At 30.3% G+C, this 18,586-nt stretch overlaps 1 protein-coding gene across 1 annotated transcript; it reads left to right on the top strand.

The window, feature by feature from the left end:
* The first annotated feature begins 7,104 nt into the window (after window positions 1-7,104).
* On the top strand, window positions 7,105-15,562 carry LOC122578050 (BEL1-like homeodomain protein 4). Its single transcript, XM_043749918.1, has 5 exons — window positions 7,105-7,284; window positions 7,478-8,556; window positions 9,453-9,835; window positions 10,697-10,757; window positions 14,678-15,562. The coding sequence occupies exons 2-5, from the start codon at window positions 7,588-7,590 to the stop codon at window positions 15,329-15,331; spliced, it is 2,067 nt and encodes a 688-aa protein (XP_043605853.1). The 5' UTR covers window positions 7,105-7,284; window positions 7,478-7,587; the 3' UTR covers window positions 15,332-15,562.
* Window positions 15,563-18,586: the final 3,024 nt, after the last annotated feature.

An 18,586-nucleotide genomic window follows, 5' to 3' on the forward strand; every position in this document is an offset into this window, starting at 1 on the left:
AGATTCTTCTTTCGGTGTGCGGATGAGCATCATCTAAAGGTAGAGATTCAACAATATCATTTCATGGTGCCACAAGCTGAAAAATAATTAATCTATGTATATATGGATATATAACCTTTTAGCTAGATCACATGTCTAAATCATGATGTAATAAGCCTCCTCGATACGTAAATAACTTCACTTTCAAGGGTTTCAAGACTAAGTGATACTTTCGACATGATGCAGAGCTCCACTTTTTCTAATAAAATTCCAATCGAAGGCAAAATTGAAAATAGTGTGGAGTTGACAACTTGACATGTAACCGAAATGTTCTTTATTAGTTCCAAATATGGTAGCGTATTTATCATATCCTTGTCTCTAGCTAGCATGTTGCTAGTAAACTAGGAGGCAAGGTGATGCAGCCATGGTGAGCCAATCACGCTGGGTGTCAGGTGCGGTCCAGTTACAACTCTAGTGTGACGATGGTGTGGTAGAAGCACGTATTGTGTGTTAACGGTATAAATAATCACACACAAGGATAATGTGTTAATTTACAACATTAAAGCAATTCATTCAGAACACTAATCAAACAATGTGTTTCTTTTCATAATCAAATGTATTCAGAACTTTTAAACTATTCAAGGTAGGGTAGTGATATATTTACAATATTAATTATCCATCTACAACAATTACTACCTTAGACAGTTGTACATTATGTATTAATATAGATGTATTCGTAGTAAATGAATAAAAATTATCCACTCGATGACTCGAGATCTTTGAATCCAAATAATTCAGGTATTACCAATAAGTCAATTAAGCCCCCTAATCTTTAGGATATATTCAATAAAGTTTCACGGGTTTCTCAGTGTTGGCCCACTCTTTAACTTCTTTGCTGATATAGCCATATACCGTATTGGCCCACCCGTTAATTCACCACTGGGTAGTACAACTTAGTTAGTGGGCCTTTAGTTTTGGGCTGATTATAATATATACTTCCTAATTAAATGTTGTTACTCCCTCCGTGCCATTTTAGTTTTCATGTTGACTAACTTTGACTGTAAATAACTTTGTTTGTATTATATGTTAGTTGATAAAACTTATATGGACGAAAAGTACATTAAAAACCCAATCTATTCATATATTTTATATCAAGTATTACATGACACAAACAAAGTTATTTACGGTCAAAGTTGGTCAATATGACAATCAAAATGGGACAGTGGGTATTTATATTAACAAAATTCATGGTGCATTTTTGAAGCTTTGGTATCCATAGTATTAGAGATAGAAAGAACACCAAGTATAGGGGCAACAAATAGTAATACACCACCGGTATTTCTATTGAGTGGTTTATTTTCCCATCACAAAAACTTTATAAGGGTTTTGGCAACCGTTTCTCTCGCCACCCACTTCCAACCAATCACGTTGTGCCACCTCAAATTCACCACTTACTCATTACTCACTCAAATTTTGTTGGCATTACCATCACTCACCCACCACTCATTACAACTTTCATTTTAATAAAACTAAAAACAAAACAACAAAGGAAAGTACTGCAGCTGTTATATGACTTGATTGGTGTACCACTCAATTCTTCCACAAAGTGCTCCCACCACTCATTTTCTTCCAAGCATGGGTAGTTAGGTGTAAGCGGCGGTGTGCAAGTGAGTCGTCCCACCACTTACTACCGTAACCACTCCTCAATGCCAACACCCTAAGCCCATTTGAGGATCTTTAATAATAAATGGTAGGTTCGTATTCGTTTATATTTGGCAGTTTCCAAAGACAAATGTCTATTGGATGTGGATGTTTTTAGGGATGGGTAAGCTGGGTGAAAAAGCTCATATCCAATCCAATTCCAAGCATTGCTAAAACATGTTCCATTATTTATATACTAGCGAATTTACCCGGGTTTAATCCGGACGTTTTAATTAAAATTATAAAATCAAAAAATATGCATGTAATTTTTTTTTATTAATATATCATAAATTTATATGGAGACAATGAGTTGAATAACACAATAATTTATTTATTAAAAGTACCTATTGTATTAACAAAACATAAAATGATTATACTATATAAAATAATTTTCTTTGTTTGTAATAAAAGATTAAGAACTTTAAATAAGCATTTAGTGAGTTATATTTTTTAATTAAAAATATTGTAAATTATTTATGACATCATAATTGAAATAAAGACATTCTAAGAAAAATTGTAGACTTGCCATATCATATTTTTTCTAAAAATACTTTTGAAAGACAATTGTCTTTTAGATTTATTTGCTTACAAAAATATATTATATTAAGTTGTTTACAAATTGGTATTATAAGTTTTATAAACTAAAGATGGGTGGCTATATGTTTCAAAATTTAATGTAATGTTTTTAATTTATTATTAATGAAATGTATTTATTTTATTGAGAAAATTACATTTTTGGTCCCTTAAGTTGGCAGGATTTTCAGTTATTGCTCTTAATTGAATTAATTACAGAAAAACCCCTAAAGTTGGTCAATTTTTTCACTTTTCACTCTGTGACTAACGACCGTCTATTAGGTTCGTTAAGTGAGGGACAGATTCGTCATTTCACCATGATTCTTTCTTCTTTTTATTCCAAACTCAAACACAAAAAGGTTTTGCAAAAACACGAAATGTCAAATGAAATCATGGCGGCCGAAAATTTGAAAATCATGCTGGAAAAATTAAAATCTAGATTTATCTCTTGTTTCTTCGGATCAGAATACGAAACATTTTGCAATTGGCTCAAAATTCAATCGTGCACGAATCCTAGCCAAAATAATCCGATCTAGACTTCGTCGGAAAAACTTGACCGTCGAAAAAACTTGTTTGAATCGAAAAGAAAGATAAAACAAAGCAATTGTAATTCGAATCCAACCAAATATAGCCAAAACCGATCTCGATCCAAACAATTCCGAATCCAAAAACCCTTATTTCCGATCTCAAATTTGTGTTTTTCGAGTGTGTTTGTGTGTCTTTCCGAGTGTGTGTGTTGATGTGCTCGGTGTGTGTTTTTCAGTTGACATTTTGTTTTCCGACCGCCTTGATTTTCAAAATCTGGGTTTGTGTTTGAGTTTGGAATAAGAATAAGAAGATATCATGGTGGAATGACGAATCTGCCCCTCACTTAACGAGCCTAATAGACGACTGTCAGTCATAGAGTGAAAAGTGAAAAAATTGTCCAACTTCAGGGTTTTTTCTGTAATTAATTTACTGAAGGGCAATAACTGAAAATCCTGTCAACATGAGGGACTGAAAATGTAATTTTCTCTATTCTATTTATTACTTGTTAAAAAAAATTTATTTTATTTATTAAAAAGTAATTTATAAGTTATAATTATTGATGATGTGATGGTTTTGGGTTTTGATATGATTATATGAAAGATTTAAGGTAAAATGTTTAGTGTGAAATGTGAGAGTTAACGTTACGGTTTTAAAACCGATATTCAATTTGAAGAGTTTGAAAAGGTGTTATGTGTATACACATCCCTGAAAATTTACATATATGCATCTAGATACGTATGTATACATAGATATATGTTTAATACATGTATTGCAAATGGTCCACTCTTTGATGATGAAGAGCTTTTGCTTTGAATTATTTGATGTCATTTTCCATGGAGAGGGGGCCATGCATCCCTTAAAGTTGTCCAAGCTTCTCTCGATAAAGAAATAAAGTTGTCCAAACCACACTAACATACATGCCCACCCATTTCTTTCTTTTATAGCCATTCTCCCATTTTTTCTTATGTTTGTCTTGATTACATCAAATATATACATATTCATATCTACCTTAATAATGGGGTAAATTTACAATTTAAATACACTGCAAGTCAATAGCGAATGAGAGTATATATATAGAAACTTTTCTTTTTATTATTATACTATTTCCATTTTACCTTTTTCATTTTTATAACTTTGGATAAGTAAAAAAGTGGAGCCAGACCATGAGAATGTTGGTTCTTTACTTAATGAAAGGAAAGTGACCTTTAATGAGAAAGACATTTCATATTTTTGGTCCTCAATCCCCAAGTAATATATCGACATGATCATATATGCACCTCTCTAAAAGCACCTGCAGGTAACTTTTTTTTGGCCTTAGTTTCTTTCTACAAGTAGTAATTATTAAACAAGTCTTCTTATATTGATTGTCATCACTACATTAATAATGGGCTATTAACTACTTGCATTATTACTTTGACTTAAATTTTCCCATTTGGATCCTCTTCTACGTACACTTGATAATTCAATCTTTCTGTTATAAAAACATAATGAATTGAAATGACACTGATAATGTGATAAGTTAATTTATTGAACAATGATTAATACATTTAATATCATATATGTATAATTCTAAACTCTGGATAAATGAAAATTGGTTCTTAGGACAACAATGATATGTTGGTAAAATTATGACAACAAATTTGTCTTCTAAATTAAAGTTGATTTGTGACATTTTCAGATAATTAGTTTTGAAGAGAGAAGAAGTTAGAGAACTGAATTGAAAGCGTAGCAAATGTACGATAAATTAAGACCAAATACCATTTTCCACATGTTTTTAGAACAAATACGGGTTTTGAGAGTGTATCAAATGTATATGTATAAACAAGTTACTCATAATTACCAAGCTTGTTGTACAAAGAAAAAAGAGCAATAGCTTTTTTTTTTCCTTTAATGAAAGAAGCTCTTTAGATTGTTTGGATAAAAAGAAATCATGCCTATTTTGATAATACATAATATAAAGCATTTGGTTCATTTCATTTTTTTCAACTTGATAACCCTAAAACATTTATTCTTTTTATTCACTTTTTAAAACATCTCCACTTGAAAATGTCTATAATATCTATTTGAAATACCTATAATATTCTTGATGATGAAATGGTTTAATAAAATTAATTTACAACATCTATCCTTTTACATTAATAACCTACACTACTTACCGCTACTAATACACCGCCGCCTTGCGGATGCATAGTGCATATGACTAGTTTTGATAGCATTCCTTATTTTAGAGCAACTAAAAACCCACCCTTAAACCAAAAGTATAAGCTTTGGTTTTTATTATATATTTCATACCTGGTTTTGGACTACGCAAAATCACTAAAAAAAGCCATTTATTCACATAGTCTTTTAAGAAATGTGAAAAAATTTTAATTTTAAAATTTTTTCACACTTAAAAGTGTTTAAAAAGTATGCACATTTAAAAGTGTAAAGACATTTTAAAATTTATAGTTTTTTCAAACTTACATATGTGAAAAAAAATTACACCTAAAAGTGTAAACAAATGTCAAATATATTCACACTTTGTATAAAAGTTAAATTGTAACACCTAATTTTTTCACACCTCTCTTGTGTGAAGAAACTTGGTGTCACAAATTAATTCTCACACTTCTAAGTGTGAACACTTGATATACTTTTATATACTTAAAAGTATGTACCTTTTTCCTAACATATATAAATGTAAAAAAATTTATGATTTTTCAAATTTATTTATAAGTGTATATTCTTTTTTAATATTTTGAAGTGTGAATAAATTAAGAAATTTTTTTACATTTCTTAAAAGTAAGTATGAATACATAACATTTTTGTTAGTCGTGAATGTTTATGTTGCATCGTAATATGTCTTTCGATTTCTTCAAGCCTTCGACAAAGTACCAAAAATTAGAATTTTGGGCCTTTAAAAGAACATGGGCCTTGTGGGATTAGAACCTTAAGCCGTTGCGACTTGCGCATGCTCACATCCATCCTTGATAATAATATTGACAATGACCCAATATATTAATTAAGTTAATGTTAGACATAGAATTAATTTCTTTTCCCTTTCTATTTGCATTTCATCTAAATAAGTAAATATTGAATCTTTTCTATCTCATTTCTCTCTCTCTTTTCAATGCTTAATAATGATTATAATATCTCTAGCTAGAACTATACACAAATCATGGAAACGGTTGTTAGAGGAAAGATCCAAGGAAAAAAACTTAGGAGTATTATGTTGGCTTAATATAATAAAATATATCTAGAGATCCCACTTGAATTGTATTTAATGGGATTCACGTATTAAATTAATTCTATGGTTAAGATATCATTATCAGTTGGTAAAAGGTGTCCCTTGATTCGATTCGTATATAGTTTTTTTCTTTATTTTTTGATTACCAAATCATTAACTCATAATTATAACTATATATAAGGTCGGATAGGATGAGATAGATACATACTTATATTCTCTGATCAAGATTTTATGACCATGTTGTAAGTTACGATGTCCATACAACGGAAGTGATTACGGTGATGGCGAGTGCCGGTGATAGAAAAATATATGTTGTAATAATTTTATTATAGGTATTCTAGATATATTAGGTGAAAATATTTATATTAATGAATAAAAACAATGTAGTTTAAGTATTTAGGCTAAAAGTTGACAAGAGAAAAGGTTTCGTTGTATGTGTGATGATCGATTTGGGTTGCATTTGTACACTTTTAGTTAGTGTGAACAAACTAAAAAATTTATCACGTTTTTATGTGTGTAAAAATATATAGAATTAAAAGTGTGTAGAAGTTTATCTACACTAAAAAGTATGTAAAACTAAAAGTTCACACTTTTTAGTGTGAACATTAACAATTATTTTGTAACATCCTATTTGTCCACACTAACTTTTATTTTTACACAGTGTTTAGTGTGGATAAATTTCTACACACTTGTCAATCTATATATTTTTACACACATAAAAGCGTGACAAAATTTTTAATTTCTTTACACTAACTAAAAGTGTGGACAAATATATGCTACATTATTTGTAGTGAGAGGAAAAGGGTTAATATAGTCTTTTTTACTTTTTTAATTGTGTATGTGATAATAAGGAGATGAAAACGTGTTTTTTAATGCTAGTAATTATATATAAGGTCAAAGTTAAAAATAAAGACTTTGAATATTAAAAGTATAACACTTTTAATGAGACGGAGAGAGTAATTTTTAAATTTTCATACATAAATAAATATGTTGAGTACAAGATAGGGCGTTGAAGAAAGCGACTGCTTTAGCATCTCTCTTCAAAAATGCATATTGGCCATGTAATTTAAATTCATAACACAACCATCGACCTAAATATTTTATAACATATCCATTTTCATGTATATTTACAAAACAGTTCGTCTCTTTCTCTATCTCTCTATCAAGAAGGCGATTGCAGAGAACACTACTCACTCAGTACTGGTACTATAAAAGAGAAAGAAAAGGATATCTTACAGGCTTTGCATCCTCCCTCTCTTTTTCACAACATATAATCAAAGGTTAGATTAAATATAGTATTCATGCTTTTTTCATTTCATAAAAAGTTCCACAATTTTTTATTAAAATATTTTATCTTAACTTGACAAAAAGTATCAAGAGACACCCATTTGATGCTTTCTGTTTTTACTCTAGCTCTTTTTTTTTTTTGTCTTTAATCTCCATCATATCCTCAATATATGTCTAATAATATAGGGTGTGAAAAAAATACTTGATGAAGATGACATCCATGTACAAGATTATCATTTTCATGATATTATGGAAATAGTAATTTTTTCAAGAAACCTACTGTCTTTGGAAATTCTATGTCACAAGATTATATCTTCAATTTCTCACATGGGTTCGAGAGATCATCTTCGGGTCAAGATCAGATCCGAAGGTTAGATGAGGAAGCAGTACATGGTAACGATTTGCCGGCAGTTTACGAGACGGGAGCTGGGATGTTGTCCGAGATGTTTAATTTCTCGGGACCCAACAACCCAAATTCCGCCTCAGAATTGCTGGCAAATCAAATAAATTACCATCAACAAAACCGAAGGCCAAACAGTACAGGCGGTGATTGGTACGGAAATAGTACTAATCATGCCATGCAACTTTTTTTAACAAACCCATCTCATCATCAAGAATCTCCTTCTTCAGAATCACCATCTTCAACTCTTCACATGTTGATGCCAAATAATGTCCCATCTACCAATTCTACCCTTCATCATCAACAAAGCTTTGGCAGTACTAGTGGTACCGGACAAGGGCATTTTGGTCAATTCGCATGGGTACCTCCTGGTGGAGGTACATCAAATGAAGGTGAAAACGTCGGTGGAGTTGAAGGTCTTTCACTTTCATTATCTTCAACTTTACAACATCACTTGGAAGCAGCTAAAGTTGAAGACTTAAGAATTGGCGATGATTCGGGTACAGCCGGAATGTTTTACTTTAATCAACTAGGCGCTACTACCGGTGGAGATCCTTATCGAAGTTTACATATGGGACAACCCCATAATCATGGTCCAATTCATATCGGTTTCGGATCGTCTTCTTTAGGAGTTGTTAAAGTCCTTAGAAATTCTAGGTATGTGAAAGCAGCACAAGAATTACTTGAAGAATTTTGTAGTGTGGGAAGAGGTCAATTCAAGAAAAATAAATCCGCTTTAAAATCTAACAATCCAACAAATAGTAGTGGTGGTGGTGCTTCCTCAAAAGAGCTTCCTCCCTTATCATCTTCTGATAGAATTGAACATCAAAGAAGAAAAGTAAAACTGTCTTCCATGCTTGATGAGGTACAAATTAAGTCAATCTTTGTGTTTCTGTTTACTTTTGGTAAAGTTAAAACTGTCTACATCTCGTCTCCCATATTGGGTTTATAACCTGTGTAAGACGGTACTGGGTGTTACTTTACCTTTTGTGTTAGTGTTAGTGTTGGTGTTGCAAAGACACCGGGCCGGCACAAAATTCCGGCAACTAGTAAATGTTTCTTGACAAAAGCCGGCCGAAATAGAAGGGTTTTTCACTGACAGAATATGCTGATTTTGCTTACATCAATAATGTTTGTCATTTTTGAAAGTTTTTGGGCATAAGATAATTAGTACAATTAATTTAGTTTTGGTAAAACCATGACAAGCTACTTGCATAGTATAATCATCATCATAGATTAAAATATTAGGGTTGTAGCTTCCTTAGCTTCATAATTCATTGTTAAATAATGATTTCTATTCTTTTAATTTGAAAATTTCATACACATTATAGCAAATCTTGAAAAGTTCCACAGACTTACATTAATAAATCATAATATATTTTTTAATTAATGTTTGGTAATTTAATACTCTACTAACATAATGTAAACAGTTAATCCTTGGCTTTATTGAGAAAAAAAAATGCAAAGTTTTTAAAAACAACAATCTGTTGATGTCCTATCATCAACAGCAATATTTATTTTTTTAATAAATAACGATTACCTTTTTTTTTTTCTTTTGTTTTTTAGTTTCTAAAGAAAAATCAGTTGTTATTCTGAAATATTGATCTAGCTAGTAACCATTTCTGCTCAAGAATTCACTACATATATAGGCAATAATAATGTACTCGTATTTAATAACTTTTTTGATAATTATGTCTCTCTTTGACTTGTGCAATTTAGTAAGTCAATTATTAAAATTATTATTAACATTCATCAATGCAGGTGGAAAGGAGATACAATCACTACTGTGAACAGATGCAAATGGTGGTGAATTCCTTTGATTTAGTGATGGGGTTCGGCGGAGCGGTACCATACACAGCGTTAGCACAAAAGGCCATGTCACGCCATTTTCGTTGTTTAAAAGATGCAATCGCGGCTCAGTTGAAACACAGTTGTGAATTATTAGGGGAGAAAGACGCGAGTTCTTCGGGTGTCACTAAAGGTGAGACACCAAGGCTTAAGTTGTTAGAACAAAGCTTAAGACAACAAAGAGCATTCCATCAAATGGGCATGATGGAACAAGAAGCTTGGAGACCCCAAAGAGGCTTGCCTGAACGTTCGGTTAACATTTTAAGAGCTTGGCTTTTCGAGCACTTTTTACACCCGTAAGTCCCTCTTCGAATCGTTAATTAGGTTCATGATTTCTTCCCTATAAGCTAATTAATAATCATCCTGAAATTGGATCAAAAACACAAACTTGTTGGTATTTTTTTTAAAACAGCTATAAATATTACATCAAATCTATTCATATATGCCTAAAACTTGCTAAAGTTTGTTTTTGTTTTTCTTCCCAAAAAGGCATCAGCCTTCTTCTTTGTTTTGGTATCAAATTAATTAATATGGTCTAAATGGATTAAATGCATAAACATAAATGTTATCTTAACTGTTTCTGAACTCTTCTTACAATAATGAGACAATAATTAGCAATAAGAAGGTAATGATATGATGAACTCATATAGACATAAAAAGAGTGTAATTTAAAGAATGAGTGTATGTTTTGGTGCAACCTTTAATCACTTTTTGGCAATATAAAATAATGAAAGTATATATGTATGTAGGAGTGTCAACTGATAGTGTCTCTCCAACTATAATGCAGATAAAGTGGTTCTTTCATTATATACTTCACTTCACTCAACTATGCCTTATTTTAAAACCTATGTACGTTAGCTAGGCTAGCTACTATATATTTAGTATCATTTAAGCCCACTAAAATTAATAGTTGACCACTTAATACTTCATGAGTATGTATACATAAAATACGTATATATATACATTTATATGATTGGTTATAAGATAAAAGTATAATGTGACAAAGAAAGTTTGAAGGGCCACTAACTCACCACATTTTTCATGACCATCTTATTTTATTCAAATATTTTCATATGATACAAAAATGATAAGAAATATGTTGGGACGAGATTATTATAATTATGTAAATAAAATTCATGTTGAAAAATGATTTTCAGGTATCCAAGTGATGCTGATAAACATCTTTTGGCCAGACAGACTGGACTCTCTAGAAATCAGGTTTGTTTGTATTTCATTTCTTATATCTTTCATTTTCAATCACTCTTTTGGATATACGTATAGTATAGTGTACATGCATATATACATGGATATATAAAAAGTGAAAGATGCATTTGTCTATGTTTAACTATGTGGGATTTGAGCTTTCCATTATGATAACGAAATCCTAACAATGTTGATAAAGAATAATAATAGAATTTAAAACTGAAATAATTGATATAGTTGATTAGAAATAATGCCATTATTGGTAAGGTCACCCATCCATTCCTCCTCTCATCAAATTCACATACCGAATATAATTTATGTTTGCAACATTAATCTTTAAAAGTCTTCTAATTAATATTATATGCTCTTGGATGTGGATATTACTTGGCCTACTTTTTTTTTTTTTTTCTTTCTTGATTTGTTCTAGCTAGTATGTTTTTAGTAACATTTTAAGTATATATATATGCATTAGAAACATTTTGATTTTGCAACTATTTTGTTAGTTTGTTATTACTAATTTGTTATTAGCATCGTGTTAGTTTCAACATTATATATATATATATACTTCTTGCTAGTTAGTTTCCATATAATTTATAGCAAAAGGTTGATAAAGGACAACTCAAATTAGCCTAAAATCGATTTCACACCATAACGGGGACACACTTTGACTTGCTCAATGTTTGTGACTAAAGGTGTACGTCCAGGCTTAAACCTAATTAAGATCTTGCGTATGACAAAAAATCATATCACTAATTGAGTCATATGTTATTGACAACATTATATACAACAAAAAAATTATGATTTTCTAAGTAACTTTTTCATATCTAACACAAACTCGATGCATGATATTAAGTCCATTTTAATCACTAATTGCTTTTCTTAACGTTTTTTGCTTTTGTTATTGCTAAGAAACGTCTTATTCTTTGAATTAAGTATATCATTAATCAAAATTTTATCTAAACCAAAAGTACATATATATATACTTTTCATATTTCAAAAATTTTTCTTTTACACAAACCATAACAACTCTTAACTCTTATATTATGTATTACATTATATGTTTTAAAATTCATTCATATATGTAATATTATAAAAAAAAATTGTATGTTTTAAGAGAATTTTTCTCAAAACTTCTAAAATAATTTTTTGTAAACTTGCTAATGAGGTTGTTAACATTTGTGTTAAAGTTTTGGAAAAACATCTTAAATGAATACAATCATTTGTACAAGAAATAAAAGGATTAGTTAATGGGATAGTACGTCGAAAAAAGGAGAGGCTGTCGCACCTGTATATAGTGAGGACGACAGTGCATCTAATTTGATCATAAGTACAGTTGAGACAAGACGTGTGATTTCTTTTTTTTTTTTATCTTCACACTGCATGCCACTGTTTTAAGTCATCGTGTACACCAAATTTAATCACTGCTTCATTTGCTTTCTCGTGCCTTGTCTTCTCTTTAACCAATTTTTTGCCATTACTTCGCTAGCTTCTGCCTTAGGAATATTATTTTTTAATTAGTATATGTCTCTTGGACTATTTTCAATCATATATATCTCTCTATAGGAAAAAAGAGAGTATTTTCATAGCATTATTTTTCCTTTAAAAGATTTGTATCTTCATCAATTGTTATTTTAAAAACTTTTCTCTAAATAAATTATTCTTTCTCAATTCACCTTTTTGCAATAAGACAAATATATTATATTCAAAAGCTATATATAGTTTCAGAAAATGGATAGTAGTGATTTTCTATGTATACAAGAAATTTGACTTCTTTAAAAAAATTATTTTAATTTACAGGACAAATATATTAGCTAGATAGAGTTATATTTTTTATATCTCTATATATATAAAGATGGAAGAAGTGTATCTAGATTACCTTACTGAAAATGACCTTATAATCCCAATTTAAGTAATCTTGATATAATACTTATCTGATAGTATAATATTGGCACTCAAACTTCATAAATAGTAATCTTGTTTAAGATTATTAAATGTATATATTGTTTGGGTGTTATGCCTTCGTTGTTGATATATCGTCTTACAATCTGATAACGTAATCTAATTCAGCCCAAAAAATCGAACCTTGGACCAAATAAGATGTGACATACCACCATCTAGCTAGTTAAATATTTTACTTGTCTAACACACCATCTTGATTTAAAATTAGGAATCATTCATGCATGTTGTATTAATTTAAGGTTATCCACTTAATGCATACCTAAAGTACTGTATTATTCTTGAATTAAATTAAATTTCAAATTTGTGAATACAAATGGTTATTTTATTACTACGTACACTAAACTTAATATATGCACTAAACTCAAGTTAAATTATTGATTAAACATGTTATTCTGAGAACCATGTTGAAGGGTAGTGTAATTATTTGTTATAAGAGTATGTAATATACTTTAAGAAAATTATGATTAGATCATCTCTGATTTTAGAGACGACCTTACGCGTCTTTAACTGTTTAGTCAGTTTACAGATTCTTAAAATTTTTTAATTTCATTTCCAGTCATACAAATATTTGTAAATATTCTTACATTTTCCATATCATCGCTCTTTATTGAAAGTTAGTAAGTTCGTATAGTTTGTAGAAGGGTTGTTATATTGTATCAATATTCAATATCCAATATCCATTCATGTATGGTGCATGTAAAAATTCATACATTTATGTGCATGAAGTTATATGGTAGTAAAAACAGTAGAAAGGAAATTAGAGAGCATCCTTGGCTTTATTCATGATTCATGAAGTCAGAAGTAAAATGACTGTTGTAAGGCAGACGTCTTAATCAATGTACAGTTTATAATGACAATGATATATATATGTCAATGTCAATTTCACAGGTTTTAATTTTCTATTCCATCATATATATCACTTCATTGTATATATAATTACTTGTTTCTTCTTATGGTTTTACTCACAACTTATTTATTTATTTAAATGGAACATTAGATCCTTGTTGGTTTTAACCACTAGCTAGCCTGAGTAGCCAAAATTAAAGGCCAAAAAACATGCTTTTCTAATGAGACAAAAACGTTTAATAGGAGTCTTTTGTACTACTTTCTCCAAAAGGGTCTTGAAATAGTTCCTTAAGATCAATGATAAGTGTCCAGTGGTTGTGAAGAGACTTAGTGACTTCACACGTCCCAAGTTCGAATCTCCCACTCTCCATGAGAGCTTGGTCTGAGATTACTCAGGTTCGAGTATGAAAGGACATGGTTTACTCTTATTAATTGTCGTGTCTTCGCACAGATTAAATGAGCTAGGTTTTCCTCCATCGGGTATTTGAATTAGTCATTGTTTTGAGAGAGCTCTTTAGTGCAGACGCGGTTAAGACAACGTATGCTATACCTCTCGCTGTCAAATTGCGACATCAGGTTTCTAGCGAAATTCACTTAAAAAAATAGTTCCTCATTTTTGTGCTTCTATATATATATATATATGTGTGAATTGAGAATTAATAGAGTAAGTAAAATGAATTTGAACACAATTTTCATTTTATAGTCATTTATAATTGTTAAGTATGGCAGCATCCTAGCTAATCAAGTTAATTGCTTGATCCAAAGTGGAGGGAAAATCAAAGAGAAAAATCTAGGATTGAACTTTAGTTCTTGAAACCAATTTATTATGACTTTGTATAGGATTATTCCTTTGTTTATAATTGCTTGATCCATGTGTGTGATTTTCTTTATTTTCTTTTACTACTTCTATTCACATTAAAAACACTAAGATTTTTAATTAGCTAGGCTAATAAAACAAAAATATAATGTTAAAAAAACAAAACTCAAAGCCAAGGAATTAGATTTTGACATTAATTAGTATCAACATACTACTCATGCATGTCCTGCTGGATCATTTCTGATTCTGAATCACCATAATTTATTATCTTTGTATGTATCTATATATATGTGTGTTTGTATATGTTTTGTAGGTATCAAATTGGTTCATAAATGCAAGGGTCAGGTTGTGGAAACCTATGGTAGAAGACATGTACCAACAAGAAAGCAAAGAAGAAGATCAAGAAGGAATTGATCCTCCTCAAAATATAGACCAAAATGATGATGATGATGAAGATATTGATGATGATCAAGAGAACAACAATAATAATAACAAATCAGAAACCAACAACAACAATATTAATTACAAAAATGGTCCCTCTTCATCATCAACTACTACTTCTTCTTGTGCTGCATTAGCACAAACTTCCATGCATCATCATCCACCTATATATACAAATACACATGCAAATATATCCGAAATCAATGACCCTGAAAATGACCCTTCAATTCTTGCCATCAATACACAAAACTGTTTTTCTGAAAACCAAGTATCAACAACAACAAATGCCATGTCATCATCATATTCTTACACTACCGGAAATATTAATAATAATATGTCTATTATTCCACCATCTTTTCCGGTGACAAAAGATGACGTGTCTCATGATCAAATTGGTTCCACATTGATAAGATTTGGTACTAATAGTACTTCTGGTGACGTGTCACTTACTTTAGGATTACGTCATGCCGGGTCAAACTTGCCGGAGAAGAATTCTTTTTCAGTTAGAGACTTTGGGGAATGTTAAAAAGATTATTTTTACGTGTCTATATAAGGTCTACTTATAATTAGTAAGTTAAAAATAATTTTTTAATTAGGCCATTGTTATACCAATTAAGAAGTTAGCTAGCTCATAAATTATCTTTTTTTAATGTTTTTATTTCCTTATCTATTTATGTAAAACACAAAAAAGGGAAATTTTACACGTACACCATGATAAATTGTAGTTTGATGTGTGTAATATATATATTTGGGTCTAGTCAAATTGTATAGTACGTTTTCCATGTGTATTTCGTCCTTGTCATGTTTCTTTCTATTCTTGTCTCTATGAGAATATAATATAATAAGTATGCAAAGTTGCACAACTTTGGTTATTTAAAACGCAATTTATTTTATATGTACTTTTGTCGGTAATGCGATTTACTTCATTGCACTAAAGTTCTAAAGTCTATATTAAACCATGAATTAATTAATTCATTTTATAATATATACTACTTTAGAATTAAATGGTGTATATATGATGGAGTTGAGATGTTTTTGCTTCAAATTTTGATGTGATCAAAAGAACACAAACAAAGGTTTTTCTTGCATTGCTTTGCATATGAAAAGATCTGGTATTAAGCCTAAGTCATTCAAAAATAAATTGATAAATCAACTTAAACAATGACGTGGAAATCAGAATAATATAATAATGACGTTGGACATAATTAAAAGAAGAAATCAAAACTTCGAACTAATAGATTACATTTACCATGTGTTAAAAGACTCTACTGACTGTTAGACTATTCTTTTAAATTGATTTATCAGTTTTTTTAAATAACATTTATACAAGATTTATACAAAATCCAAGATACACATTTGCAAGTCAAATTTGTGGCCTATTAGTAGGTGACTATCACCATAGTTGTGAAACTCATACGAGTCACGATTCGACTTATACGAGTCGAGTCAAAACAAAATAAAGACGAGTTGATTCGGTGATGACTAGGATTTGCTCTATATACCCGTAACATAACAAGTTCTTTTGTTGTTTGAGTCGGTCTGAGTCGTGTTCCGAATTACGAGTCGAGTCACGAGTAACAAAATAATTTGTTGTTTTTTTAATTTTTTAAAATTTATCTTTAACTTAATATATAAATATAATATGGTATATCTACAATAAATACTTGTATATAATTATAAAAATATATATTATTAGATATCACAATTCTTACGATTCGAGTCACATTTCGAATCACGAATCAAAAATCGGGATTTCGAGTCAACTCAAAAACAAGAGTCGAAAACTATGACTATCACACATATCAATAGGACCAAAATCTGATACGTGACAAATTAAAATAAATTAGTAATACATCTATACTATATTATAAAAATAATAGCCCTTTTTATTTTTGGTAATGTTGAAAATATGTAATATTTTCACTTAACACCCCTTAAAATACTTTCATATACACTATCCCCTTAATATTAATGATTAAATTACACTGTCAGTCCTTTATCATTTAAAATATGTCCATTAAACTTTTACATCAATTATATACACAAACTCACGACGCTCCACCACCGCCGCATAGCGCGGGTACCGTGCTAGTTTATATTATATTCGATGTTGTTTCTCACGTTGCACATAGGGATAAGGCACCAGAAGAAAAAACAAATATGCGAGTCATTAAAGAAAATATATTAGAAAAAGAAACATATACGACTATAAGAACAAAACGGATAACAAAAAAGTTAGATAATATAAATATCCGGATCGACCTTGGATCCATATCGGGCATATTTTAGACGATCGAGAAATTTAATTAATTAATTGATCAAAGGATAGATTATTGCAAAAGGGAAAATTAATTTATCTTTTATTTATTTTAATATAGTAATAAAACATGTATTTCATGAATAAAAAGAGAAGTTATTAATCGCCGGTTGTGGTAAACTCTTCGTGAGCCCATCGAAGACCTCGTCCGTTTGGACGATACTGCTACGGTCCTTGACGGGAAGTTAATTGGTAATTATATAGATATTTATGATCTCCTAAGTTACTAAATATGGAATTCGGATCATGAAAAGATCTCCTAAAATAATCCTCCAATGTCTGTCTAGTTTTGTCATATCCCGTAACACGGTAGCTGTCTATCATTGTCCTTATATTAAAAACAAAACTCCAACAGCTTATTGTAAATACGTTTGTAACCATGTGAACATTGTGGGTTTACTTTGAGAAACTTTGAGCTAGGTAGAATGTCTTTCCCTATAATAATCCTTTATTACTATGTACATGTTAAAAGAAGATTAACGATTTCCAACTTTTTTAGTTTAGTTGCGTCACGAAAACATGAATCAAGCTAGTTACATTTTGTTGCCAACTTCACAACTTAATTAATCAATCAAGTTCGAAATCATCGATACTGGCTTTGTTATGTTTCAAAACCGACTAATATGTTATACAATGCTGTAGCCAGGATTTGAAATCTAGAAGGGTCGAATAACTTAGTAAGAACTTATGTTTAGTTGGTAGGCCAATTAACTTTATACTAAACTTATACATAAAAATGGTAATAAAACTATGAAGTTTTATAGACATTTTAATTTAGTGAATCATTGACCACGTTTGACTCACTTTAAAATGTACATCGGGTCTCTTTGTTATCATATATATGTAAATATATAATATGTATTAGTATATTTAATTAATTGTAGAGACTTAATTTGTGACAGATAGTGACACTGGGGACGGACAATCGCTATGAGCAAATTATGAATGTATGTGTTTTTCGATTCAGAATGGTTTTTTTGTCTTGTCCAATGTCCTATATCTTTAATGCTACCTTCTTTCTGTATATCTACTCGTATTTAAGTGGGTCCTTAGCATCTTTTTATATAGAGCAGGATCCTTCTCATGAGTATTAGGATAAAGACGAAAATTGCTTGCAGGATATGTAGTGAAAGATAGTGAGAGATATAAATAATGCACATTTTGCAGTTTCCAGCGAGCGAGCTAGCTAGCTTGTGGCCCTAATTATTTGATGATGCAGACATTCTTAGTTCTAATTAAGTCGATTTTGATCTATTTGATTTCTAAAATGAGATTGCATTCATATTCTTATTTGATCCAAGAACAATATTCACATTCTAAGCTACAAAATAGGATGTACGAGTTAAGTCATGTACATCTAAATCAAAAGAAGTCGCGCACATTTTCGCATATTATTCAAACAAGAAGGCTGAAAGCGTCTTTCATTTACACATTTACTACACAGTTTAAGAAAAAAATTAAAAA

This window comes from Erigeron canadensis, chromosome 8 (assembly GCF_010389155.1).
Source record: "Erigeron canadensis isolate Cc75 chromosome 8, C_canadensis_v1, whole genome shotgun sequence".
In the NCBI taxonomy this organism is placed as follows: domain Eukaryota; kingdom Viridiplantae; phylum Streptophyta; class Magnoliopsida; order Asterales; family Asteraceae; genus Erigeron; species Erigeron canadensis.